Source organism: Siphateles boraxobius, unplaced genomic scaffold (assembly GCF_051911475.1).
Source record: "Siphateles boraxobius isolate OS27281-9 unplaced genomic scaffold, OSU_SipBor_1 66, whole genome shotgun sequence".
In the NCBI taxonomy this organism is placed as follows: Eukaryota; Metazoa; Chordata; class Actinopteri; order Cypriniformes; family Leuciscidae; genus Siphateles; species Siphateles boraxobius.
Window position 1 is genome coordinate 26693035 of NW_027509193.1, and position 27411 is coordinate 26720445.

Here is a 27411-nt window from a genome sequence, read left to right on the forward strand (position 1 = left end):
TATGAATAATAGCTAATTGTAATTTTAGCAAAACTCAGAATGAATTTTACATCACGTTGTGATGCCTAAATTCACTTGTAGCATTTAAAAATAACTTTAGTTTTTTGAAGAAAAAAATGGTATTGACATGATTTCAGGTAAACTACCATCAAAAGTTTGGGGCCAGTAAGATTTATTTTAATTTCTTTGAAAGAAATTAATATTTTTTTATTTAGCAAGGACAAAGTAGATTGATCAAACAGGACAGTAAAGATGTTTATATTGTTCTTATATTGATCTATTTCTAATAAATGCATATTTTTTTAAAACTTTATATGCATCATCAGAATTTAGCTTTGACATGAATGAACTACATTTTAAAAATAGAAAACAGTTCTTTTAAATCGTAATAATATTTAGCAAAATACTATTTTACTGTATTTTTGATCAAATAAATGCAGCCTTGGTAAGCATAAAATACTTAATTTATTATCTGCACTTAGTTAAACGTTTAGAAATTTTAATTTTAAAATAATTCATAAATAATTCATGACTTAGTAAGCACAACTACTGTATGTTGTTTATTCATGCTATAAAATAAAGTTAATTTTATGAAAAACTATTTTCCCAAAGGTTCATTGAAGATACAGCTACAACTAAATATGGCATATTTACACAGACCAACACCACTGTAAGACAAGTAGTGTAATTCCTGTGTTAAAGACCCATGACCCAAACTATCTTCAGTATGCATTTATTGCATTACCTTGGAACGTCACATTTCTTGACACAGTCTACAGAGCAACATTAATAACCAGTCATCTACAAGCGCAGCAGTCCCCAACAACTGAATATTTAGGCTGTAGCATTAATAAATAATGATTTTGTGCTAAAAGCCAGTCTGCCTTTGTTCTTTAGAACGCAAATAAAAAATACTAAGCTGAAATTAAAACTAGTACAAAGTTCCCAGATAAGCGCATCAAGGAAAACCCAACTGGGGCATCAGGAATGAGCTTAACCCCTAACTATTGGCCAAACGAGATGACATCTCCTGACTCTAGTTAATTCCAATCCTGTGAACAAGCGCCATTCAATGGACAGCAGGTGTCCTCTCTCTCGCTCTCCCTCTCCCCCATCCTCAGCTGTGCTGTCTGTTATCATTCAACTATGTGTGCCTTGACTCCAAGACAAATGTTACAGAGAACAGGCTGCTAGTACAAGCTGCTTGAGCGTCCTGTCAATTGCAAATGCGTATTAAGGAGAGTAAAAAAAAAAATGTCTTCAGTCAATAAATTAGTGAATGGTTGGTCGTATCAGTAAAATTAAGTCTGTGATAGAATTTACAGAGCTATTTATTTTTTTGTATGCTTAATTTAGGGAAATATTCAAATGTTTTTTCTGACATAAACTGTAATATCAGCAAAAAGTGCCTAAATATATATATATATATATATATATATATATATATATATATATATATATATATATATTTTTTTTTTTTTTTTTAGGGCCCAAGCCTTGAAAAGGCGAAGGCCCTATTGTTTTCCTAAGGATCATATTTTATTTTTTTTTCTCCTCTTTTATTTTTCTTACGACTATTCGGGCACTTTTGGGGCTATTAACGTGCACGAAAACTCTTGAAACTTTGCACGCGGGTCAGAACCCGCGGCCATCAGGGTCGGGGTGAAGATGGTACCCGGGCGTGGCAGGGGGGCTCGACAGCGCCCCCTGGAACGGGGTTCGAAAACTTGGTCCATAAATCAAACACGCTTGTATGTAAGAATATGAAACTCGGTACACATATAGATCTCATCGGTTCATATATACTTCATGCTCTTACTTTTTACCCCAGCCCAACAGGAAGTCGGCTATTTAGGGTTGTTTGTAAAACGCATGCAATGGAATTTAAAGTACTTCTCCTAGAGAATTCAAAGAAATGCCACGAAACTCGGTCAGCATGAAGTCAAGACATTGAGGATGAAAAATTGCGAGGGGATTTTTGATATCTCGAACGTTTGGCCGTGGCGAGGAAACGAAATTATGGCGAGAAACGTGAAACAGGAAGTGTGTTATAACTTCTGCATACATTAACTGATCTTGATGAAACTTCAGCAGTGTGTTCGCTGTAAGAGGCCGATCACAGGGATGTGACTATTGTGAGTCAAAGTTATAGCGCCACCAACTGGCAGCAGGAAGTGTGTCACTTTCAAAATGCTTTGAAATCACCCTCTTATTTTAACCCGATTTGCTTCAAACTTCATCTGTATAATGTAAATGCACGGCAGATGTAGACCTGTGAAAGGATTATTGATATCTTTGATACTGTTGCCGTGGCAACGCATCAAACTTTAAAATTCTTTTTGGATGCTTTTGAGACTCTTAGCATGCCTGAAATTGCTTGAAATTGCATGAAACTCGACAGACAGATCACATTTATTAGCCAGTAGACATGTGCAAAGTTTCAGAAACGGGCGTGGTGCAGGGACTTAGTTGCGCCACCTTTTGACAAAAGTGGGGGGGGGGGTTAGTTTTATAGTTTTACCTACAATCATAAAACTCGGTACGCATATTGTTCAGATCAAGCCGGACAACTTTCTAATTAACTGTCATTAGCTCAGACCAAGAGGAAGTCAGATATTTTGGTTTGAATATGGTCATTTTCTCTCTCTCTCTCTCTGAGCCAATATGGCAAGCCGTTTTAACATTTAATCATTTTAACCTACTAGTCTCTATTTTCATGCTTCTAGTACTTATTTTTTAGATACTAGTATCTATTCCATTAAGTACTAGTACTTATTCATTAGCGACTAGTGCTTATTCTTTAGTACTAGTGCCTATTCTTTAGATACTAGTGCTTATTCTTTAGATATTCTTTTGAATACGTATTAGTAGCTAATGAATAAGTACTGGTATCTATTTAATAGGTACTAGTATCTAATGACTTAGTACTAGTATTTATTGAATAAATACTAGTATCTATTAATAGGTACTAGTATCTAAAAGGTCATTTTCTCTCTCTCTCTCTCTGAGCCAATATGGCAAGCCGTTTTAACATTTTATCATTTTAACCTACTGGTCTCTATTTTCATGCTACTAGTACTTATTTTTTAGATACTAGTATCTATTCCATTAAGTACTAGTACTTATTCATTAGTGACTAGTGCTTATTCTGTTTAGAATATTAAAAGTGCTTATTCAATTTTTATGCTTATTTATATTTTCAGAGCAGAAAATCCGAATTTTCTGCTTATTCAATATTGCATCTAAAATGGAAGTGACTTGACGTGTGTGTGTGTGTGTGTGTGTGTGTGTGTGTGTGTGTGTGTGTGTGTGTGTGTGTGTGTGTGAGAGAGAGAGATTGTGTCTGTTACAGTGACAAGAGTTTAACCCTTTAAGGCCTTGTTTTTTGGATATATATCTTTTTTTATTAAAAAAAAAGTGCATACAACCCTTATCTTTTAAATGTATTGTTTGCTTTAAATTAAATTAAGATTGTATGTTTGGTAATTGAACCTAAATAAATTTAAAATTAATGTGCTATATTTCAGATCAATATATTTTTTTTCCTTCATTTTAATCAACACTAACTTTATTCTCATCTGAATTATAAATAACTTATTTCTGTATAAAATAAAAAATCCCGAATAATCCAGACCAACCAGAGCGCACTATTTCTACAATATCATCAGTGCTGAAGCGGAACTACCAGAGCCGTTCGGCAGATAGCCAGCAGATATTTTGTGTCACGTCGTGCACAATAACCCTAAAGGCACCAGGGTGGCGGTGCCACCGGCTTTTTATATATATATATATATATATATATATATATATATATATATATAATATAGCTGCGAGCAGCGATGAAGGGCCAAAGACGGCGGTACCGCCACCCCGGTGCCTTTAGGTAACTAAAGGCACCGGGGTTGCGGTGCCACCGGCTTGGGCCCGTAATCGCTGCTCGCAGCTATATTTATATATATATATATTTTTTTATTATTATTCTAAATCTAAGGAAACTGATAATATTCTGTAGCTGATATCAGTTGGGGAAAAAAAAATCAAAATTTAGATTTTCCTGAATATTTACAAAAGGGGAAAAAAGCATATAAATGATTGAATTCCTAACGGAAAAATGACTACTACATGACTACTTGGTGCAGCAAAAGGGCACTTGTCAAAAAAAAATAAAACCTAGTGGCTAGGAATCAGACCTTCCTCTCCATCCATGGCAGACGAGCTTCTAGACAGTTCACGCGTTATCTGTAATGCTATGCATCTGATGTCAATGGCATTTGACAACTGCAAAAACAGTCTTAAGGAAAAGACTTAAGGAAAAGACATCTAAGTCTTTTGCTTAAGACTGCTCCTGCCATGCTGTTTTTAAGACATTCTTCCAATCCTGTTGGCTCGGTGAAACACATTTTCAAACAGCTGACAGTCTATCCTGGGCTTTATGATCTAGAAGCACTGAATTTTCTGACTTTACCTCTGCTCTCCATCTTTGCTGTTTTAGTTGGACTTAAAGGGACAGTTCACCCAAAAATGAAAATTCTGTCAGTAATTACTCACCCTCATGTTGTTCCAACCCCGTAAGAATTTCGTTCATCTTCGGAACCCTTTAACATCTCAGTGACCAACTTTTCAGTAGAAAAGCCAGAAGATAAGCAGAAACTGAGCATTATGTCCGCTGTCAGCTTGCAACTGCTTTGTCTAAATAAATCCACTCATTCCTTGATCTAGTTCCACTACACTTGCAGCTTCTAGTTGAAAAAGAAGTGATTCTTATCATCATGTGCACATACACTGGCCCCAAGCCAGTGTCTAGACACATAAGTCACACTTAGAAATTACATTACAATTCATTAAAAAAACAAACAAATATGAAAGCAAATGGTATCTGTTAACTAAAAAACTAGCGTCAGGTTTTTTGCAATTACTTTTAATCAAACAGTGTCATGGTGATTTGTTGTGAATGCCCAGTCAAAAACTGTGATGGCCATGACTAAATACCATGTAGGTTAGCATATTAAACATTTCCAATTATATTAAAATAGGAAATTTTTTTGCAGTTCTAACCTTATCTTTGATCAAATAAATTCAGCCTTGATGAGCATAAGAAACTTTTTTCAAAAACACAACTAAAAAAATCTTACCAACCCTAAACTTTTGAATGGTATGCATCCTGAAGTCAAAACTGTGTTGACTATGCCTACATTATTACTATAGTACCCAATCAATCATTGCTACCCCACCAAATTATCACCTGTATGACTACATAGTAGGCTTGTCAAACATGGCAGTACTACTGGTGCTAAAAAAAGAAACAAGTTGACCAGCATTTCTGCAGTACCAGTATTACTGAGTATTGGGTATATTTGGTACCCACCGACAGATGCTACTTTCAAACGCTTTCGGTTGTGTTTGTTTGAGCATCAAAGGTTTCTACAGTGTGTTTTTACATGCATTTAGCCATGTAGGTAGCTAATCACAATAATATCTGTTAAGAGTGTGACTATGAACGCAATGGCTTATCAGAGGTGCTAGTCAGTAAGCTGAAACCGTACAATTAAAAACAGCATTTTTTTTTTATTATAACGCAAGTTTTCGCAAGAGTGCAGAATTCAGTGAACTTGCGCTTTAAAGATTGACAGCCTCACGCCATGTGTCCACCAAAGAATTTTTTTTCCCTCGAGGATAGCGTATTTTTCCAATTATTTTCAATGGGAGCTTTGGGTTTTTAAAACGTTAGCAGCGTAACGAGGCGCTGAGTCTATTTCATGCTGAGCGACCTCGCTGTTTTCAACCAGTCGCCAAAAGTTGAAGAATGTTCAACTTTGGGTAAAACGCAGCGCTCACCAAGGTCACTTTTTACCCAGCCGTCCAATCACATTTGGAGGAGGGGCGGGACAAATACCACACCGACCAACCGCCACATTCTGCATGTAGAATGTCAAAAGACAACAACAAACAATAACAAAACAAAATAATTTAAAACAACAGCCAGAGAACATACTTTATATTGTATTGACATTTTTATATAGAAACAATACAGAAACAAACTATCATGTGAAATGAGATACTAACACTTTCGCGGTTATTCTGTATCACAGCAACCAAAGCATCTCAACTGAAAAAACTAAAACAAAACAAAAAAAACGCTGCCCTGCTGAAGCGCTCTCAAGAGCCCACAGCTAGGCGTTTTCAGCTGGCTAAAAACATTTTGGTGGACACGCGTCCTTAGAGATTATAAAGGGAGACTTTCTACTGCTTTCTGTTCATTACCCATTCACAATCTGAATACAAGTTTAGTTTTTCATGCTGATAAGTACGCTGAAAAGTTTGACAACCATGTTTAAATGCTCGTTTGAATCGGAAACTGCGATGACTGGCAGTGATAACCAACGGACGAGACAAAATGAGACAAAAACGTATATAATTCAACAGTTTATGCTCTGGTACTGAAATTGGTACAGAGAACCGCAAAATTTTATAGCCACAGCCCTACTGCATAATATAAAAACAAAACAAACAAATACCATATTTTGTGAAGAGATGTCTTCACAAAAAACGCAGTGAACTATTAAGAGGACCATTTACAAGACATCAAATAACTATTGTGACAGTACATAGACCACCTTAAATAACCTTGTTATAGATGCCACAACAAATCATGATTATGTGCCAATAGTTCAAGTTCTGACAATATATGGTACCATCTGGCTTCTCAAAAGTTGCTCTCTGATGGCCAGGCACAAATCTAGCTTTTTTACATTAGTATTCTATGTTACCAACTGGTTTAACGCAACACTCCATAAAAGCGAACAACAGGGAAGGCCAAACTTGATTTAAGGAGCTTTGATTAGACAATGTCATCAAGCTGATGGCACTCCTGGCTTGTCTGTAGGCCATCTGTTGTCTCTAAGATGAAAGCCTACAGCCAAGTTCTTCAAAGGGTCCTCAGAAGCCTACCTTCTACCTTCAACAGCCACACATGTGTTCAGCATTAGAGACATGCAAGCATTACAATAACAATTATAAAGTCATCATAAAGATTGAATGATCGCGATTGCATTTTTATGGCACAAAGAAATGCACATATTAAATAAAATCTGCATAATCTCTTTAAGAGATAAGCTACCCATTAACTCGAGCTAAAATTAACAGTTCGTTCTGGTCCTATAATTGCGATCGACAAAGAAATGTTTCACATCAAAGCCTCAGGGTTTCTTGGTGTGTTGAAGTCCTCCTGGGAAGTTCGTATTTACAAATTGGGAAGTTGCGACGTCGGGTGCCTTCAAATTAAATTAGGCAAGACGATGATGTACTTTTTAAAACAACAACTGGGGAAAATCAATTATCTCATGAGTTTGCTTTTAATACCAATGTCTTGGTACACCAAGCATTTCTTTATATAGGTTTCCTAAGCGGGAGAAAACATTTAATGTAAAAAAATAGAGTGGGTCAGGTATGACATTTGTAGGCAAAAACTCAGAAACGAGTTAGCATTTTAACACTTCCGGTCCATCGTCCAAAAGTCAGCGTTTTTTTTTTTTTTATAAGATCTGTGTTTAACACAAGCTCAAGAGACTTTAATGTTTTATATTACAACATAACATACATTACACCACTCATGATTTTTTTTAAGCTGTTATGCGTTACGCCTTGAAAAAGGCGGTTGCTATCAAGTGGCTAAATTGGACAACAGAGGCTGTCGGGGACATTAAACGTTATCACGATGAACAGATAAACTCAGTCCGCTTTTACAGCCTCTTTATGCTTATTTGTGCTCTTACACATTATTCTAACTCAAACTTTCAGGGAAAATGTTTTTAGATAAAAACTTAAACAGTTGTCAGAAGCTTATTGATGGTGACGAAGTCGTGGGACCGTAGTGCAGTTCGTTTACAGCCTACCTTTAGCTTTTTACTTCTGGCGACTGCATTTAGGCTTCAATATTTCATAAACGTGGTCTTCATCTGTGAAACTGATCTTGATGGACTAAATGTAAGTAATAAGTATCATAAACTTTTGTTGATCACAGAGCTTATTTTTTGCGATAATCCAAAAGCCAATGGAAAAATCCTATTGGGGTTTTGTCAAGGGAACCAGTGTGATGCTAACTGCCGATTAGCCTACAAAGTGACGTCATACCTGCACCACTCTATTGTCTTTCTGCCTGGATTACAGTGCCATTGTCTTAGTAGTAAATGAGTAGAAAAATGTGACAGAAATGTGGTTTTCCCTGGTCAGGGTTTAAGCACAATAAGCCACGTTAAGCGTTTTTCACGTAATTTTTTTTAGTTTTAGGGTTTCCCCTTAAAAACTATATTTTTGACACCAGTTATCTCAATAATGTGCTGGAAAGTGCTAAATGGAAAACTACTCATACTCCAGACAGGTGTTGTGCCGAATTTCGATTCCCAGCCAAATTGTCACCCCATCTCGTTGAAGCCTAACCCCACACCCACACCTGAACAATTCAATTTTAAAATTGCTTTATTAGCAGGACTGTAAATGTTACAATATTGACAAAGCTTGGAATTTGTATTCTTAATATGTTCTACTTCAGTTATGGCTGTAAAGGTCTTTATTAAGTTTACGAATTTATGTAGAGGTCTCTTATTTGATTGATTTGAATTTGTGACAGTGAAGGAGGAAGTGGATCTCTGTCTCAATGTCTCCTGTCCTACAGTGAGCACATAGGCTACTCTTTTCTCTTCTGTTAACCAGCTCTTTCTGTGTATGCAGGTCTCAGTGGCTAGGAACGAAATATAGCTATAGGAACTAGGCTAACTAGCCAATTTATGTTTCAAACAAATTACATAATTCACAGGTAAAAGCAGAATTATGTTGAATATCAGAAATAATTACTGTTATGTGACACTCACAACATTTCATATTACACACCAGCATTTCATCTGAAGGAGTAGCAGTATAAAACAGTGTAAAAATAGTTGCTGCCTTAAATTAAGTACTATCAACTTGGATGTTTAAGTCATTCTAAAACTCACTAAAATGAGTTGAATCTTGTATAACTTATAAATAAAAGTTGAAAATCTGGCTATGAAAATGACAATATTTAATAACGTATTGACCATATATATATATATATATATATATATATATATATATATATATATATATATATATATATATATATATATAATTTTATTTTTAACAGTGCAGTAGCAGGGTTAATGCATGGACTTACCTGCTGGTATGACGAGTCCTCTGGGCGAAAATCACTGCTGGTTTGTTCAAATTGCAGATTAAAATGAGGCAGTCTGTGCATCAGGTTAACCCACCACGGGGGAGAGTAATTAACAACGGCAGCCATAATCTTTATGGCAATAACACTCCGAACCCTGAGAAACTAAAGCAGGAAGTTTACAATTTCTTTCGAGGTTTAAACAATATCATTAGATTACAAAGTGCCATAAATCTGCTCTTCCCTGGAAAATACACATCGTCCTTCACCTATAGTGATATGGACCTAAATGCGATTAGTTGTTGAAACCGCCTGCAGTGCCCTGGATATAAACCGAAAGCTGGTTGTTAAGTAAAACGAGGGGTTTAAACAACACGCAAATGCAAAGAGCTAATTATTTAGAGAATCTTCTCTGCTTCCGCTGTATTAAACAGGACTTGAGCTTTCCTTTCCCTACCGGCTGACTGTGTAAACACAAGGGAAGCGTGTATTACAAGATCTTACTTCCCCTTTCAAAACTGCCTATTGTTTGGATAACGTTACATTAAAACTAAACGCATACACACCAACCCTGAGATACGCATTAACTTAGAGCTGAAACCTTCCTAGATCCAAGACTCAGTCCTCTGGTTGCTCGAAATGCCAGCCAGCTACGAGATGTATCTCCTTTGCTTTGGCCGAGATTAATGCCAAGCGTTTGTCTGCGGCTCCGTCATTCCCACGGTAAAACTCCTCCGTCCTTATTAGTCATAAATGACCGGGGAATGTGTTTATGAAGTCAAAATGTCCATGTGTGGGTTAGGATGACGACACGCGACTCCTCCCTGCCGACAAAACTCTGTGAGATGATCTCTAATCCAGTATGAGTGTGTGAAGAACAACCAAGCAACGAGCTGTATGCCCAGATTGCCCACTGAAACAAACTCACACCGAGATAGTGGAGGTTTATCACGGTATGAGGCAACTGTTGAGAACAGGGACATCTAGTGGTCAGACACAATAGTACATGAGGCTTACTTGGAGAAACCACCTATTAGGATCGCACCTCTCATGTTAAATTAAACTAGGAATATTCCCTTTATATATATATATATATATATATATATATATATATATATATATATATATATGTATATGTATAAAATGAAATAATAGATATTGTATAAAAGAATTGTAAATAAAAATGAAATCAAACTAATTGTTTACGTTAAGTTTTGTAGCCAATACTTATAGAGGTGACCAATCAGTGTTAAAACATTACATTCACAGCCTCAGCAAACAATGATACATTGATGTGCTAGAAAATATGTACAAGCACATAGTGTTTTTATTTATTCGTTTAGCATTTCATATCATCTGATCTGTATGTCACCAAACCTGGAAAGACGTCTTCTCTATTAGGCTACACTGTAAAATGTTTCAACCCACTGAAAAATATGAAACCTATAGTTAATTGCTACCTTATATTTTTATTGAAAAATTCCCCTTAAAGGGACAGTTCACCCAAAAATGAAAATTCGGTCACCATTAACTCACCCACAAGTAGTTCCAAACCTGAATGAGTTTCTTTCTTCTGTTGAACACAAAAGATGTTTTGAAGTTGAATTTATTTTGTGCTCAACAGGAGAAAGAAACTCATACAGGTTTGGAACAACATGAGTGTGAGTAAATGATTTTCATTTTTGGGTGAACTGTCCCTTTAATGCATATCCTCACAGGAAGACACCCTAAAATGACCTTTAACCAAAAGCTTAAGGAATTAAAACCTAAGCAAAATCTGGTTTGTTGGTGCATTACTTATTCATGGCAGTATAAATGAATATCTGGATTCTGTTTCTGAATAGAATACACTGAATAGAATATGCAATTAATCCAAGAATAAATAATAAATATCTGAACATAAAGCCAGGATGGAAAAACCCAAAATTAAATTGGTGTTAAATTTAAGATGTCAATGAGTCAATATGTCAATGTATAATGTCATCAAAGTAATCATTAATTAGCCAGCCCTTGAAATAGTGTGACAGTCTGTCTGAATATAGTGAGACTTTTTAAGGACTCTATCACTACTAATGAGCAAAAAATAATGCTTCAAAGTTGCATCTTAAAAATCTATAAATGAAAGTGATTTTAGAAACACCAAACTTATAGAACATACAGATTTAAGGTGTAAAAAGCTGTTCTACAGGTCCATTTATGTTAATCTTAAATTAAGTCTTACAAATGCAGCTGATGCAGTGAAATTATTAACCTTTACTTTGTGAATCAACAATTGCATCATTTCAGTGCCATAACCAAAAACTGGTAACTGTCTAACTAAACCTGGTAATAAACAACAATGCTAGATAACTAGTGCTGTAGAAGCAGGCACATACTGCCTTGGCTGAGTCTAAATAATTGCGCCTTTTCACTTTCAATTCCACTATGGAGGCACTGGGATCAAAATGATATTTGCATAAGCTAAGCTTTGCAAGTAATTTTGAGCTTTGGAATTTAAGCTTTAGAGAGCAAGTATACCTACATGATGATAATTCAACAATAGCCTATACTACTGAAAATGTCAATGCAGTGTTAATACAGATGAAACATGGGCTATTTATGTCTCAAGGAATGATTCATCAAGAGTTAGACTCCAAATCAATGCACAAATCAATTTTTGATAACTTGTAATGTGACCTCAGCCTTCTTCACAATTTTTTTTTTGATAAAAAAATATTTTGGTAACATTTGAATTAGTCTTAAAACGAGGGGAAACATTAATTTGATTTCAATTCAATCATTTATGACGAATCAACTCATCGTGACTATTTTCAGTTCCTTAAAGTCAAGTTGGATTTAGTTTAGGATGTGTTGTTTTGTCTTCAACAGAAAAATATTTTGACTGAAAGAGGAACAATGAACTGGGAAATAGACTAGAAGTTTCATGCTCCTTGTTCCTGCATTTTTCTTCTTCATAAATCTCTGTGTATCTCTTATAGGTGAATAATAATTAGCCAGATGCAGCAGCAGGCGGGCAACACTTTTTTTAAAACTTTGTTATTAGAATGGTAAATATACAATGTTACAATATGACATGTTGTGAGTTTAATATGGATGTTTTGTTTTAGAACATTGTAGTTTTTTTTTTTTTGCTTTCTCACTTCCCATGGGTGAATTACATATTCTAACCACACAAAACCAGTCTGTAGTGTCATATAAATATGTGTTAGTCCTCAAAGGGCCCGTCGAACCAGACGAGGCTCCAGCTCCACCCATGTCTGTCACACGTATGCTGTACCATGTGTTTCCACATCACTACAACTTTAAGGACATTCCTACTCTTTTCTGCAGGAAATCACATGGAGGTGCTATCGCTCTCACATGACATCTAAATTATGGCAGGGGACATCAATGAAGGTAGGGAAAAGAAATGACGGTAATTTAATCCAATCGCACAGTTTTAGATAATGTTTTGCTGTTTTATGTAGCCTATGTATTTGAACCTTTGTACTACTTAGCTGTTTTGTGTGTATTTGAACGGTTATCTGCGAATTTGTTTTCTTAATTTCGCTGATGATGTATTAAAAATTCGCGACTAAAACGTGTCACTTTAATGCGAGTTAGCTAACGTTACTAATTGTCTTGTTTCGTAAATGATTATTTTTATTTGTTGTTTCACTAGTTTCTCCTGTTTAGTACTTGTTCATCTTGTAGTAGACTTGTTCATCGAAGTTGTCCAGATTGACGACTCAAACTGATACGACTTTATAATGCTATAGCTAATAATAAGGCTATATCCTATTTTATTCTTTTGTGTGACAACATCGTATCTTTTTCAGAATGTTTGATTGCAATGATTATTCATGCAGTGAATTTATATTCCTATATGGCTGAATGTCAGTGGTGCCGCGAGAATCTGCTTTTAAGCCAATCTAATTATTTTCTCTGCTAAAGGACAATTTAAATTTCGAATGGGAACTCAAAGCCCATATTTATTTACCCCTTGAATTTTATTTTATTAAATGTTAAAAAATCCCCCTAAAACGGGTTCTGTTAAATAAAATTAATATGTTTGTTTGTGATAACCTTTAATCTTAGTTGTTTTATTTCTATTTAGTTTCTGTTGTGTATTTTACACTGCTTGTGTAACTTACTGAACTCAATAAAAAAATAAAAACATCTATAAAAATACAAATGTATTGCGCAACTACAATGTCCTGGTCAGTGTTTTAGCAATAAGCTTGTTTGGATAAAAAAAAAACTGTTCTCTTGTTGAAATGAAATTGACCCCAGTCGTTTATTAAAGGGGTAGTTCACCCAAAATAATAATCTATATCATCAATTTAATGTTTTAATGTCATCAATAACTCACTCACATGTCATTCTAAACCAATATACTGTCGTTAATCTTCGATATTTTTAATGAAATCTGAGAGATTTCTGTCCTTCCATTCACCCAAAACTCTGAAAGTTTAAGCATGCTTGAGCTGCCATTTAACATGTTTGTTTTCTGATCAATGTTTACATGTGAATAAAGCCTTAATTAAATCTGTTCATATAAAGTGAGCATGTCTCTAAACCGCTCCATTAATATGGATTTCTTTTACTCTTTATGAAAGTTTCGAACCCTCTAAGTTTTGAGTGAGACTTTCAATGGAGGGACATAAATCTTAATTTATAAGATAGATACAAATATCTTAATTTGTGTTCCAAGGATTAAAGAAAGTCTCATGGTGCTGCTGAGTAATTGACAGCATTTTCATTTTTGGATGAACTACTATTCCTTTAACATCGAGTCCTATGAATCTAGGATCCGTCCCTTCATACTATCGTGAAGTGCATCAAGCCATCTGCTCCAGAACTGATGAACGAGTGCCTATCAGTGTATTCCTGAGAGTTCTCAGCAGAACATCTCTTTCCATCACCGTTCAAAACCAGGTGAGACTTGCACCAGGATTACATCTTATTATTGGTTAGGAAGACCATAGCTGACAGTTAGCTAAATTACATCCCACAGGCTTTATTTTCAGTGACCTTATTTACAGCTGGATAAGGATAAATATCATGATTTTGTTGGGTTCTCTTGTGGAACAATGACTTATTCTGCACAGACTGAAAGATATGTCATTTACATTTTAGATATCCGAACATGTAAACAATAGTGATGGATTTCTAAGTAAAGTCTCGCTGTATAAAGGCTTGGCTCTCATTGCCCTCGCTCAACAAGGAAAACCACCAAGTCCCAAACTGCTGGAGAATTTCATACAAGGTAAACAAAAGCAGATCAATTCCTCAGCTGACTGTAGTAAATGTGTAGCTTAATCAGATGTCATTTTAAAGTCAGTAACCCCAGTTAGTCTCCATAAAAACTGTCTTGTGTTCAACATATCATGTGATATTGTATTGCCTCTCACATGCTGTCCCAACTGAATTACATCCAAGCAGCATTTCACTGTCACCATCTGTTTGCAGTGATTTGCGCAAGAGCAAAGCTTAATATGTGGAGGTTTTATATTACTGCTTTCAACATTTCAGCACTTTTCACTTTCTCATGTGCTCCTATACAGTATGTGTGTATGATTTACATTCCTCAGGTCTATGGTTATGTTGGGCTAGTTGTTCGATGGCTTATTTTAATGATTTTTCACCAGCTCTGAAGGGTTAAAGTATCTATTCAATACAGGCCTCTTGTGTTATTTCAGGTGTTGCCAGTATGACAGTTGACTGCACTTTAATAGTGAGGTTTCCTGTTTTCTCCTCTAAGCAAAACCAAGTTTCCCGTCCATTGCATGCCAACTGCTTATCTCTCTATGGAATGGCCGAGAAGGATTTTTTTTTTGTGGTTGCATTTTACGAAACAAAAGCAAAGATCCTGGTTTGAATTTGCTGAGACAACTTATTGTTATGCAGAGTCACGTTGTTTTTTCCCCTTTTCCAGATTTTCGTTTCTAAATGTGGCACACAAACCACAGACATCCACCGGAAAAAATATCGTGTGCCGCATAGCTCAAAATTGTTCATTGTTTTTCTCGTTACTTTTGAGCTTTCCTTCATGCTGTGTTATTAATATGCTGTCATAAGACTGTTAAGAAGAAAGTCATCTTCTTTGTCTTCTTTAAAGTGATTAAGTATGATAATGTTTAGTCTGTCACATCTGGCTGTCACACCACGCTTAATACATTGTGTTGTATGTCATGTTTTTTAAGAGTTCCCAAAACCTCAGCTAGGAGAGCCGAAGGAGCTTCAGAGTCTTAAGATGCAGTCGGTTCAGGAGAATCCTCTGATCTTGTCCGTGACTCTGGGAGAGCTGTTGAAGAAGGACACCGTCAAAGTTGACCTCATTCCTGAAAAGAAGGGACTGTTTCTTAAACATGTGGAGTATCAGGTCACCAGTGAGGTGAGTGAGTTTAGAGGCGGCTTTACAAGTTTACAGTTTTCTGTCATTAATCAGACAAAATCAATTGGTCCAAGTCAAGTCAAGTTAGGCCCTAAACCATTAGTTGAGTCATTGTTGCAGTGTCATTCTAGCCATGATGCACAAACAAACAAAAATCAGACTAAAATGTGACGGAAATGAGCCTAACATTTTCTATTCTCCATATTAAGCTGAAAAAATGGCCCACTTCAGCATTAGCATTCGTGTTGGGTGATGCCATCACATGTGGACACCCTAAAATAAATGTATAAACAGAGACCACTGTGTCTTTGTGATCACACTCTTAAAAATAAAGGTTTCAAAAAGGTTTTATTGCTGAAGAAATATTTTTAGTTCCCCAAAGAACCTTCAGTGAACAGTTCTTAAAGGGATAGTTCACCCAAAAAACGAAAATCCTGTGATTATTTACCCGCCATAATTTCGTCCCCAAACCCGTAAGACTTTTGTTCATCTTCAGAACACTTATGAAGATCTTTTTGATAAAATCGGAGCGCTTTCTGTCCTCCATTGACAGCTACGCAACTACCAATTTGACGCTTCAAAAAGTTAATAAAAAGATCGTAAAACTAATCCATATGAATTGAGCGTTTTATTCCCAATTTTAATGACAGAATTTTCATTTTTGGGTGAACCATCCCTTTAAAAGAACCATGTATTAATAATCTAAAGAAACTTTTTCTACTATAAGGAACCGTTGTGTTCCATGGATGTTTTGAATGGAACCATCAAAGCCAATAAAGAACCTTCATTTTCAAGAGTGCAGTATCTTGAAGGGTTCATATAATGAAGAATCAATTTCCTTGATCATTTGAGATAAAATAGCTTGACAAGCAAATCAACATGTCCTCTCCAGTCTAAAAAGGAACGTGTGGGACCAGTGGTGCATTTCAGCGCGGACTGATTTGTGATCCTGCCACAGTAATCCTGACTTTGCAAAGAAGCTGTTTTTGAAATATGAGGAAGTTAAAAACTATATTTGACACAAAAGAAAAGCCATTTCAGACAAAAAGTGTTCTGGTGCATAATATAGTATTGTAAAAGGACCTCAGCAGGAAAAATACAATTAAACGATATTCATTTATTTTTCAGTATAATAAAAGTATGACATTCAGTCAAGTCATTTTTAAGCATGCTGCTGAGTCATTGCAACAGTTGCAGTTGTATTATTGAAATGTATCGCTGATAGTTCAAGTGCCATGTGCCCTTTCCAGCGTTTTACAGTATCGGTCTATCGGCGATACAGCGATTTTGACGTCTTCCATGAGCTCCTGCTTCAGAGATATGCTTACAGAGCCGTGCCGGCGCTTCCTCCCAAAAGGGCACTGAAAGGAGGTAGGCCCTTGTATTATTCACTGTAAAATACCAGCATGTGAAGGGTTTGTGATCAAACCTTTAGATTATAGTCTTGTTCACCTCTCACTTAGGCTGTGCTGTGACATTCAATGCTTTCTGGGAATGCACCAGACAAACAATCGCGGCTCTGCCAAGGTTAAAAAAGTAACCTCGTTCAGATTTTCTGCATACTTCAGCAAGTTGTACTTCCATAGTAGAAAGCTCCTTGCTGTGTTGTATTAATGGAAGGACTATGTTTTGATGTTTCTGGAAAAGTTTAACCTTTTCTATGTTCTTTGGGCCCGCTGCAGTCCTGACCTCCATGTCAGAGCGAGAGTTCATTGAAGGGCGGAGACGAGCCCTTGGAAGGTTCCTAAATCTTGTGGCACGACACCCTGTCTTTTCCGAAGATGAGCTTGTGAAAACATTCCTCACCTTCAGTGGCTCGGTATGGACTTTTTGCCTAACCTGAACACCAACTTAATTCAAAGTTCTAGATAAACAGGATTGAATTTTATAATATATTGTAATATTTATAATTTTGGGTTGAGAAAATTTTCATAGATGTTCATTAGGTTGTCTTCACATATGTATGTCCCACAGGATGTCCAACCTAAGCTTAGAGATGCTTGCAAAAGATTGGGGGATGAGTTCATGACCTGTAAATATGCAACGCAGGCCAAGGTTTGATTCAGCTTTATTTTACTTGTATGTTAAATATGTGTGCAATATTTATTAATCAATATTGCCTGCATTGTGATTTCTCCTCCAGGATTACCTCCCAGCAGATATCCAAAGTCAGTTTTCGTCCAGCAGGGAGCTCATCAGAAATATCCATAACAGTTTTCAGAAGTTACGAGACCGGGCAGAGAGGATGGCCGAGCGCTCAAAGGAGAACGCCACAGATCTGCTGATGTTTGGGAAGGAGCTCAGGTATCAACTTATCCTGAGTGTTGTGCCTAATAGGGGTGGGCGATATAGCCTCAAAGTTATATCACGATATTTCAAGAATATTTGCGATAATGATATTTTTGACGATATAGACATTTTTTTTGTTGTTGTTGAAAAATTTCTTATTATGTTTATCTCGCCTAAATGTTTGCTCACTCATTGCGTTTTTAAAATGTGGTAATTTTGTTGTTAAGAGTTTACACAACACAAGGAAGCTTGATTTCAATCTTTGAATTAAATGTTAAATGTGTGTAGGTCTAACACCAGTATTCAGAAAAACTACACAAACATAATAAAGTAATCAAATGTAAAATAACACATAGTCTTTTAGTTCTGTTTCCTGATTAAATTAAAAACATAGGCTAATAATTCTCATTCATTACAATTAAAGCTTATTTTTGTTGTTTTGACGACAACATTAATGACAGACTTGCATAGCCTATGGCTGCTGTCACTTTTACAGCTAGTGCACGGATCCATTGCTGTTTTCATTATACTGTCTGTCACACTGTCACATGCGTTTTATACATAACCGACTGTGTTTATGAGTATACTTACCAAGACCGGAAGTTTTACACAATTTTGCGTTTTCCCCCCATTAAAGCGATATAATCCGCGAAAAATAACTTTAGTTTCTCGCGAGCTGTACTCTATGTATGCACGCAGTGCAACTCTCTCAGAGAGTGCGCGAGTAGCTTACTGGATAGTTTAAAACCGCTTGAATGTTTAAACTGATAAGAATTAAGAAGACTTGAAAATTATAAACTTTAGTTACGATGCACTGATGGCCCGATTGTGCAAGAGACCATTCAGTCATGTCCCGACTCCTAAACGCACGCGACGCGCGTCGGCAGCCCCGCTGAACACTCAAGCTGTTTGTGAAATTGCTAAATCGTCATCGGAGGCTGACAGGCTTCTCTCGCGCTCAGACAGGTGTTCTTGTTGTGCGTGCTAGGGAACGTAAATGCACCATACGTCAATGCGTCGCTATATCATTGATATCGCGATATGACACTTTTTTATCATGTAAAAATGTATACCGGTATTATCGTGGACGGTATGATATGGCACACCCCTAGTGCCTAAATATTTGCAGTGTCTCTCAGACCAATGTATCGCACCGAAACATTAAAAAGTATGAGTTTCAGATCCTTTCATTAGTTTAATCTTACATTTAAATTTACTGTGAAGGGCTTTGCTAAAATTGTCTAGGTGTTTCATATTCAGCATGGAACAGATGAGGCGAGGCTTATACGCAAACAGTATTTATTCAACAAACACAAAAAAAGGAAAAAACAAAATCCAAATGGGAAAACAGGATACGCAACAGCTCTACAAAAGAGAATTGTAAAGAGAATGACTGACAACAATAGTCTCAAACACAGGACTTATATATACAAACAAGAGGATAACAAAGCACAGGTGAAACTGATTTAACGCTATGGTGACTAAAAAGTGTAACTAAGGAAACAAAAAGCTGTGTCCGAAATCGCCCCCTATACCCTCATTCACTATTCCCTACATTAGTCCATTAATATAGTCCAGTTGAAGGAGTGAATGAAAATGAGTGAGTGAATTCAGACACTGAGCTGAGTTTGTGCTTGCCGTTTAATAATCATTTGACACGTAGCAAACTGGAAGCTCCAGTAGTAATGAAATATACTATATTGAACTCTGTCATGGAAACTATGTATAAACCTTACTTAATACTGATGATCAGTGTTGTGCTAGTTACTAAGATATAGTAACTAGTTACAGTTACTAGTTACTTCGTTCAAAAAGTAACTCAATTACTCTGTTGATTACTTACACCAAAAAGTAATGCATTACTGTTAAAAGTAACTTTTTAGTTACTTAAAAAAAAACATTCTTTAATGTTCCCATTAATGTTCTTTTATGCATTATGGTCTACACAAACACAAAACTGACTTAAACAGAAAGTAATTTTTAAACACTATTTTATTTAAGTCAGACCAGCACAAACTGAATATATCACAAGGATTTCTGAGGTGACTCGCTATGCTGACTCGCGATCTTCGCAGTAGAAGCGCCAGAGAGAAATGCACATTTCATACGGATTACATAAGCAGAGAGCAGTCTGTAGTCTGTTTTCTTTCGTTTTGAATTGTTCTGTTTAAAAGCAGACATGTCTGTGAGGCAAGTAGGTTACCTTATACGCCAAGTTTCGGTTCATTTATGAGACGAGCTTCAGTTCACACGCTGGCGCCTCCGTTTCGTGATTATCTATCGTCTGCTATATTTACTTCTTATTTATTAAATCCAGGCAAATGGTTGATGAAACATTGATTAAAATTAAGATACAATTAATACAAAACGAAATTCACTTTAAAGAAAGGTTTTGTGCTTTCTGTTTGATGTCTCTGTGAAAGTTTTAAAGCATATTTTAGTGCCGCTTTCAGAGCGCCCACGTACGGAGAACTGTCACGTCCGTAACATTGTTTCTTCCTCATAAATGCGAATACTAAAAATAAAATAAAATAAAATAAATGTTTTGTTCTGTGGAGACTGAGAGCCAACCCTTCTTCATCCGGTGGGTAGTATTACTTTTGTTTGCGCAATGTAATTCACAGAATTACTAAACAATATTTTAGGCCTATAAAATTCAGCCCGTATAAATGTGCATTTTCTAAGCTTAGAAAATGGACAAAATTAATTTGATTCTAATCATAATGTAACATTATTGTGAAATTGATTTCTTTATAGGCTATTTGCTATTAGTATAGTAAATCCTTATGTTTTTATCCAACTAGGCTATGTGTGGGCCTTATGCAAAATACGGGACAAATCGCTTCCCTTATTGATTTGATACGGGGACGCATCATTTTACTTGTAAATACGGGACAATTCCGTATTTTAAGGGACGGGTGGCAAGCAACCCTACCACCAATCCTACAATGCGTCGCTGCTGCAAACAGGTTAGGCTGTAGGCTACACTTCAGCCAAAATTAATTAATTTAAAAAAGTAACAGACCATATGGTAACGATAACGGAGTTAATTTATTTAAAAAGTAATGCGTTACAGTAAGAGTTACTGTCAAAAGTAACTGCGTTACAGTAATGCGTTACTAGTAACGCGTTACTGCCCAACACTGCTGATGATTAACATGGATGATTTGCCATCTTCTGGTCAGACGTGGGAATTCATTTGTCGTGTGACTCACTGTGCATTATGGGTATTCTCTATAGCCGTTGAGCATACATTGGTTGTACACTCATTATTGCGGTGCATTATGGGACTGAATGAGTTGACTCGATAATGTCCACTATGGTTTCGGACTTAATTAAAAATGGCTGTCCCTTACCCTATTTAAGGATATAAGGGGTGATTTCGGACACAACTGAAGTCAGACAGGAACTACACACTGGAAAAGAAACCAGAAACATCAAGGCAACAGAACATCAAAATAAGGGTCCTATAACACAAAACACAGTGGAAATCGTGACAGGGTTCACTTTTTTTAAGGGCTGTGCTGCCATTCTGGATTGCAGAAGAAAAGGATGCAGAAGAAGAAAGTGTAACACTTATTTCACCAATAAAAACAAAAAAATCTAGTCATATTTGCTTATGGTTAACTGGATCATCGAAGGTCAGCATCAAGTACATTGGTCAATAAAGTGAGATTAAATGCATAAAAATATTTATTCTGTTTAACATATTTAATTAGTGGAGGTTTGCGTAGTATTCTGATGTTGCGTTTCGCTGATTTTATTCATTTTGAAGAATACTGAATCTTTTTTTGTGCGAATGAGATGAGTAAATGCCTGCTAACATTTAGCCCAGAATATTTACACACAACGCCTCTGCACTCCCAACTTCTCTCAACATGGGGACAAGAGAACTGTCAGTCAGTAAACAGGAAAACAAAGTAACTTGCATTACTTATTTGAAAAGTAACTCATATTTTGTTGTAAATTTAAAAGTAATGTGATACTTTTCTAGTTACTTGAAAAAAGTAATCTGATTGCGTAACTTTAGTTACTTGTAATGCGTTACCCCTAATACTGTCTGAACCAAGAACACAATTAGATCTGGAAAACAAGATTTCCTCATTCAACTAAATAATACAAATACACATACTATTCATTATCACAGTGATAAGCGTAGTTACCTCTCCTCAAGTTGTATTATGAATCATCGTCTGACTGACTGCAAGTCGAGGATTCCACGGAGAAAAGTGAACGAGGTTGCACAGGATATTTCTGTTTCAGCTGCCATTACAATCAGCCTTCCAGTTTTAATTCAAATTATGTAAATGATAACATTCAATGAACACGAAAGCCTTTTTTCGAGACGTATCTGTAAGCTACCTCATCAGACAATGATTTATCAGCAAAACTTTACTTGGGCTTGTACCCCAGTAAAAAGGTTCTCCCTACAGATTGACACAAGTCTACTAATCACCCTGCAGTGTTTTATTTTTTTAATGAAATTGACTATTTGACTGTACATCTCTTACACATAATGGTACATGTAACATTAACTGTTTGAATAGTTAGAAAATACTGGAATATTTATTATTGCAGTGGTTTGAGAGAGCTTGATTGCCAGATGTTTGAGACTATTGTCCGTATAGATTTAAGCTTTGGTCTCTCTCCAATCCAGTTCTTTGGGATCAGATGAGTCACCTGTGCCTGTCCTGGTGTCCTGCAAGAGTCCCTGGGCTGCTCTTAGACACTCTGTCAAAGGGCTCTCTGTTGAGTTCTCACTTCTGTCTGAAAGAGCTGCCCAACAGGTACTGTGCCGCCCACACATACCACGTGAATTGGTGGCACGCTGCTACAGAGGAATTTAATTTGTTTACTTAATACAGGGCAGAAGAGAAGAGGATGATGTGGTGGAAAAACTAAATCTGTTTCTGGACTTGCTGCAGTCGTACAGGGTGAGTACTGATGCATTTTAATTTTTAGTCTCAGTTGAGAAGTTTTTCTTTATTTTTTTGTCCATTTTTAGGAAATAAACTGAAATATGATTTTCTTACACACTACCGGTTAAAAGTTAGGAATAATAAGGATTTCTTTAAATGTTTTTGAAAGAAGCCTCTTATGTTCACAAACTCATTTATTAATTTGATCAAAAATACAGTAAAAACTGAAATACTGTGAAATATTACAAATATTATTTTAATACGTTTTACCTTTATTTCTTTCTGCATCATTACCCCAGTCTTAATTGTCACATAATACTTCAGAATCATTCTAATAATCTGATGAGATGCTGTCTGCACACGCAAGGTCTCTCGCTCGCTTACTTCTCTGCCGTGCACGCGGTTTGGTGCACAATATCTGTCTCGCATGCACGCTCGCTCTAGATTACGGGATATTTTAACTAATTTGCGGTATAACTAGTCGATCACGAGTGGCTCAACAGGTACATATATAGATAAACTCATCTTTCAGGCATTTGACCGACCGGGTTGACACTTCAGCGTGAGAAATCGGGGGTGTGGTGTGAGAGCGTGAGAATTGGGTCAATTGCGTGAGTCTCACGCTGAATGCGTGAGAGTTGGCAGCCCAGTCATTTTATTCGGGAAGGTTAATTAAATTTTTCAAAAGAGACAGTAAATACATTTATAATGTTACACAAATACTGTTTCAAATAAATGCTGTTCTTTTGGTCTTTCTATTCATCAAAGAATCATAAAAAAATCACGGTTTCTAGGAAAAACCTTTTCAACATTGATATAATAATAACCATTATTAAGAATTGAGCACCAATTATAACTAAGCAGCGAATCAGCATATTATAATGAGAGAGGACAGGAAATAATGAAAATGTGTAACAAAATTTGCATGTGTTGCAAGCTAGATTCAAACCTGTGTCACCCACATGAGCACCAAGCCACAGCATGTTCTTTTTAATGAGTGTGGAAGGAATACAACTTTGTCAAATGTTTAATTTAGTTTCATATATAAACTGAGAAAGTTCTGTAACTTGAACTTAGAATTCAGCTGTGGAGCACGAAACTCCTGTCTTATTCTGTGTCTCTATATACAGCTGTCAGACGGGTTTTCTTTCTATTGTAACTTAAATGAAACATGTTAATGAAACTCTTGGAGACTCTCGCGAGCTTTTGTCTTAGCAAGAGAGAGTCCTGTCACTCCTGTTCTGGAGTCTCAGGGTTTGAATAAGTTTTTCCCTCTCTCTTTTAATACAGGTTACTAAACTGGTATACGAGTTTCCACCATCACAATGTATCCCTCCCTCTTATAATGTATATATATTACAATGTTTGACTCAAGAAGTTAGACTTGATTGAGATGACTACAGCGACGAAATAAAGAACTTATACCTCAACAATCTCCTTGTCTGTAACTCTATCTTTTCTACACTTGAGAAGAAAAAGTTCACAACAGTGTGGATGTGTGTTGTTGTCATACAGGACTTGTGTGAACGGCACGAGAAAGGGGTCTTGCACGAACATCAGCGAGCTCTACAGAAGTACAGTGTCATGAAGAGACAAATGCTGAGCACCACCGTGCAGCCTAAAGAACAGGTTTCTGTTGAGCAGCTGGAGTCCCGCATCGTCCAGGTCAGCCCTCACACACTCAGACATACACACACACACAATACAAAGAGCTATAGCAGCTTGTGAGGTAGAATCCGCAGAAGGGAAATGTGGGGACCAGTAGCTTCAGGGGAGCTGATGCATCTCTTTAATTTAGTAGGTAATATTGATCTGAAGGACTTGAAACTAATGTTGTATATGTATATGTATATATATATTAGATTAAGATTTAAGAATATGTATAAAAATATATTAAATGATATGTTAGAAGATGTTTTTTAGTGATGTCACAGTTAAAATGTTAGCTTAAGATATTAAAAAATGTTTTATTTATTTATTAATAATTTAATTCAGCAAGGACACATTCAATTGATCAAAAGTGACAGTAAAGACAATAATGTCATAAGAGATTTCTATTTCAAATAAATGAGTTACCCCCAACACACACACACACACACACTATTCTAATGTAACTTCATTGAATCAAGAGCTCAAAATATTATACAAGTAACCAAGTAATTACAAGCAAGTTTATAATCTATATTTTTTACTGGCCAGATTTGCATTTAAGCATTTAATTGATCATTTGAGTAGCCATTTTGCACATTTATTTTATTTGACCATTTTGTTAATTATTTTAATGATTTATCAATTGAATTATGTTAAAAAAAAAACTTTTATAAAGGCCCGTTCTCTTTTTATGATAAAAGCCCGGCCAGCTGGAAGACGAGAGAAAGTATGTCTCATGATGCAATGCAAAGTCATGTGAGGCACATACTGTATCTGTTTAACCTTCAAATAACATGTCATGATCCAGTGGGTTTTAACTGCTGGATGGCTAATTGTGAGCAAGTAGCAGAAATTGGTCACTACAGGGAAGATGATGATAGTTAGGGTGGGATGATGTGACCACACTGTGACCTCACTCTGATCTCTGACTCACGACAGCAAGAAAACGCCATTCAGGTAATGGAGTTGCGCAACTACTTCTCCCTGTTCTGCCTGCATCAGGAGAGCCAGCTCATATTCACATACCTGCCCATCACGTCTCTCATTCTGGGGGCATTTGTAGACTCACAGGTGCTGGGACATAAAGATGTAAGCTTATCCTTTATCTAGTATCAACAGTATGTGTGGTTAGAGTTATTCTTTTCAATAAGTGCCAAAGCTGCTTTCTTTATTATTTTGATGTTAACAAAACCTTATCATATTTGTTGATGTCTTATTTTGCTCTGATCTAGATGGGTGAGGTGTGGCAAGATCTTCATTCCAAGCTTAAAAGTCTTTTTGGGGACGGTAATGGACGGTCTCCACCTCTCAGCCCAAAATAGCCTCCCTTCTGTGCCTTCAGAATCTCAAGAAGACAATGAACTCTCGCCTGATTTGAATTGCAGGATCTCTGCAGGACTTACATACAGACAGTCAATATTATATAAAAGCACCTGGCAAAGAATTATGGGAAACTGCGTCTGTTCAAGCAGCAGATCTTAAAATCTCACTGAGGTGAAGAAGGCTCTCGATTTCCTACAGTTTGAGCAAATGGACGGCTAAAATAAATGGCTATGCTGTTGAGAATCATTTAGGAAGACACTGGTGTTTTTACATGTAGCCTATGCAATGATGATGTTGCTGTTTTGAAATGTAAGCTAATCTGAAAGAGAAGAATTTTTACAGTGTACAAAAAAAAATTCAAGCGTAACACATGAAAAATGACCTATTCTAGATGCTACTTAGGTGCAATAAGAAATGAGCTGAGAAGCTAATAGCAGAGGTGGCTGTGTTCAGTTGAATATACATATCAAACACAGAAAATTTGCATAGATTATGCTATTGGTTGCAAAGGCACTGTATTATTATTTGTTTGTGGTTTCAGCTGCCAGTCTGATATATGTTGTGTATTTTGTAATCTTCACTCCATGTGCTTCCATCTTTGTTTTTTCACATTTCATTATTTTTAGGGAATAGACTATACACTACCATTAAAAAGAGTTAGTATTTTATTAATTTAATTTATTTCTTAATTATTCAGCAAGGATGCATTAAATTGATCAAAAGTGACTGTGAAGACAATAGCAAAGACATTTAGGATTCATCAAAGAATCCTGAAATAAATGCATCATGCATTAAGCAACACAACTGTTTTCAACGTTGATTAAAAACTCAATCACAGGAATAAATTACATTTCATAATAAAATAAAGTAGAAAACAGTTATTTTAAATGGTTTTACTGTAGGCTATTTTTGTTCAAGTAAATGCAGCCTTGGTGAGCATAAGTGACTTTCAAAAAAATATTTATTACCGTGAGATATTCAAACTTGAACGCTAGTGTAGGCTATGTAAGTGAAAGATACTTATAATTAATTTTCAAACAGTTATGTGAAATGTATTTCCTGTAACTAAGTCTGAGCCTGGATCGAGAATGTCTTGAAATGAAGCAACTACAATTAGCATGGAATTATTAGCCGCTAGCTGCTCTATAGCTTTCTACACCGAAGGCCTGTTTTCAGTAATTTGATCAATTACGAAGGCTGAGATTCTCTGAAGGCTTACCCATTATGTGAAATATGTCTGCCAATTTTTCCTGTTTTAGATTGACACATTGCTGTTGGTCGATAACGCATGTATCATGCATATTTTGATTTATGGTTCGGTTGAGGAAAGCAATAAATGAGTGGAAACTGTTTTGTACTCTAATTCATATTCAATTCTGCCATCTGCTGGCAGAGAGAGGTTAAATGCAAGTTTAAGAATTTTGATCAAAAGTGTCAGTAGCATTCATAATGTATAAAAACCGTAAAAATATTGTAAACCTTTTTTTTATTTCAACTTTTTAACAATAAAAAATGTCAACAATTTCCATTTCCACAAAAAAATAAAGCAGCAAAACTGTTTTCAACATATGTTTCTGAAACTGGTTCATAATGCAGAAAGTTTTTTTTCTCAGAAAGTATGCCTGAAAAATATATATATATATATATTTATTTATATAGATATATTT

The 27411-nt window shown here is 36.0% G+C and overlaps 3 protein-coding genes across 4 annotated transcripts in view; 2 read left to right on the forward strand and 1 right to left on the reverse strand.

The window, feature by feature from the left end:
- Nucleotides 1-9899, reverse strand: part of ttyh3a (tweety family member 3a) — a 68301-nt gene extending 58402 nt beyond the window's left edge. Inside the window, exons 1-2 of one of the 2 annotated variants that reach the window (XM_077213338.1) lie at nucleotides 9789-9899; nucleotides 9191-9352 (exon numbers count right to left, since the gene is read on the reverse strand). In XM_077213338.1, the coding sequence (XP_077069453.1) occupies nucleotides 9191-9316 (126 nt within the window). In that variant the 5' untranslated portion in view covers nucleotides 9317-9352; nucleotides 9789-9899. Of the gene's footprint in view, nucleotides 1-9190; nucleotides 9353-9757 lie in introns of both variants that reach the window. The other variant, XM_077213337.1, reaches the window with a different exon arrangement.
- Nucleotides 1-27411, forward strand: part of eif3ba (eukaryotic translation initiation factor 3, subunit Ba) — a 220829-nt gene that overhangs the window by 187135 nt on the left and 6283 nt on the right. The window lies entirely within an intron of this gene.
- Nucleotides 12395-27309, forward strand: snx8a (sorting nexin 8a). Its single transcript, XM_077213339.1, has 13 exons — nucleotides 12395-12583; nucleotides 13977-14104; nucleotides 14306-14435; nucleotides 15373-15563; nucleotides 16814-16934; nucleotides 17246-17382; nucleotides 17538-17618; nucleotides 17707-17867; nucleotides 22510-22639; nucleotides 22718-22786; nucleotides 24287-24436; nucleotides 25361-25510; nucleotides 25654-27309. The coding sequence occupies exons 1-13, from the start codon at nucleotides 12562-12564 to the stop codon at nucleotides 25741-25743; spliced, it is 1560 nt and encodes a 519-aa protein (XP_077069454.1). The 5' UTR covers nucleotides 12395-12561; the 3' UTR covers nucleotides 25744-27309.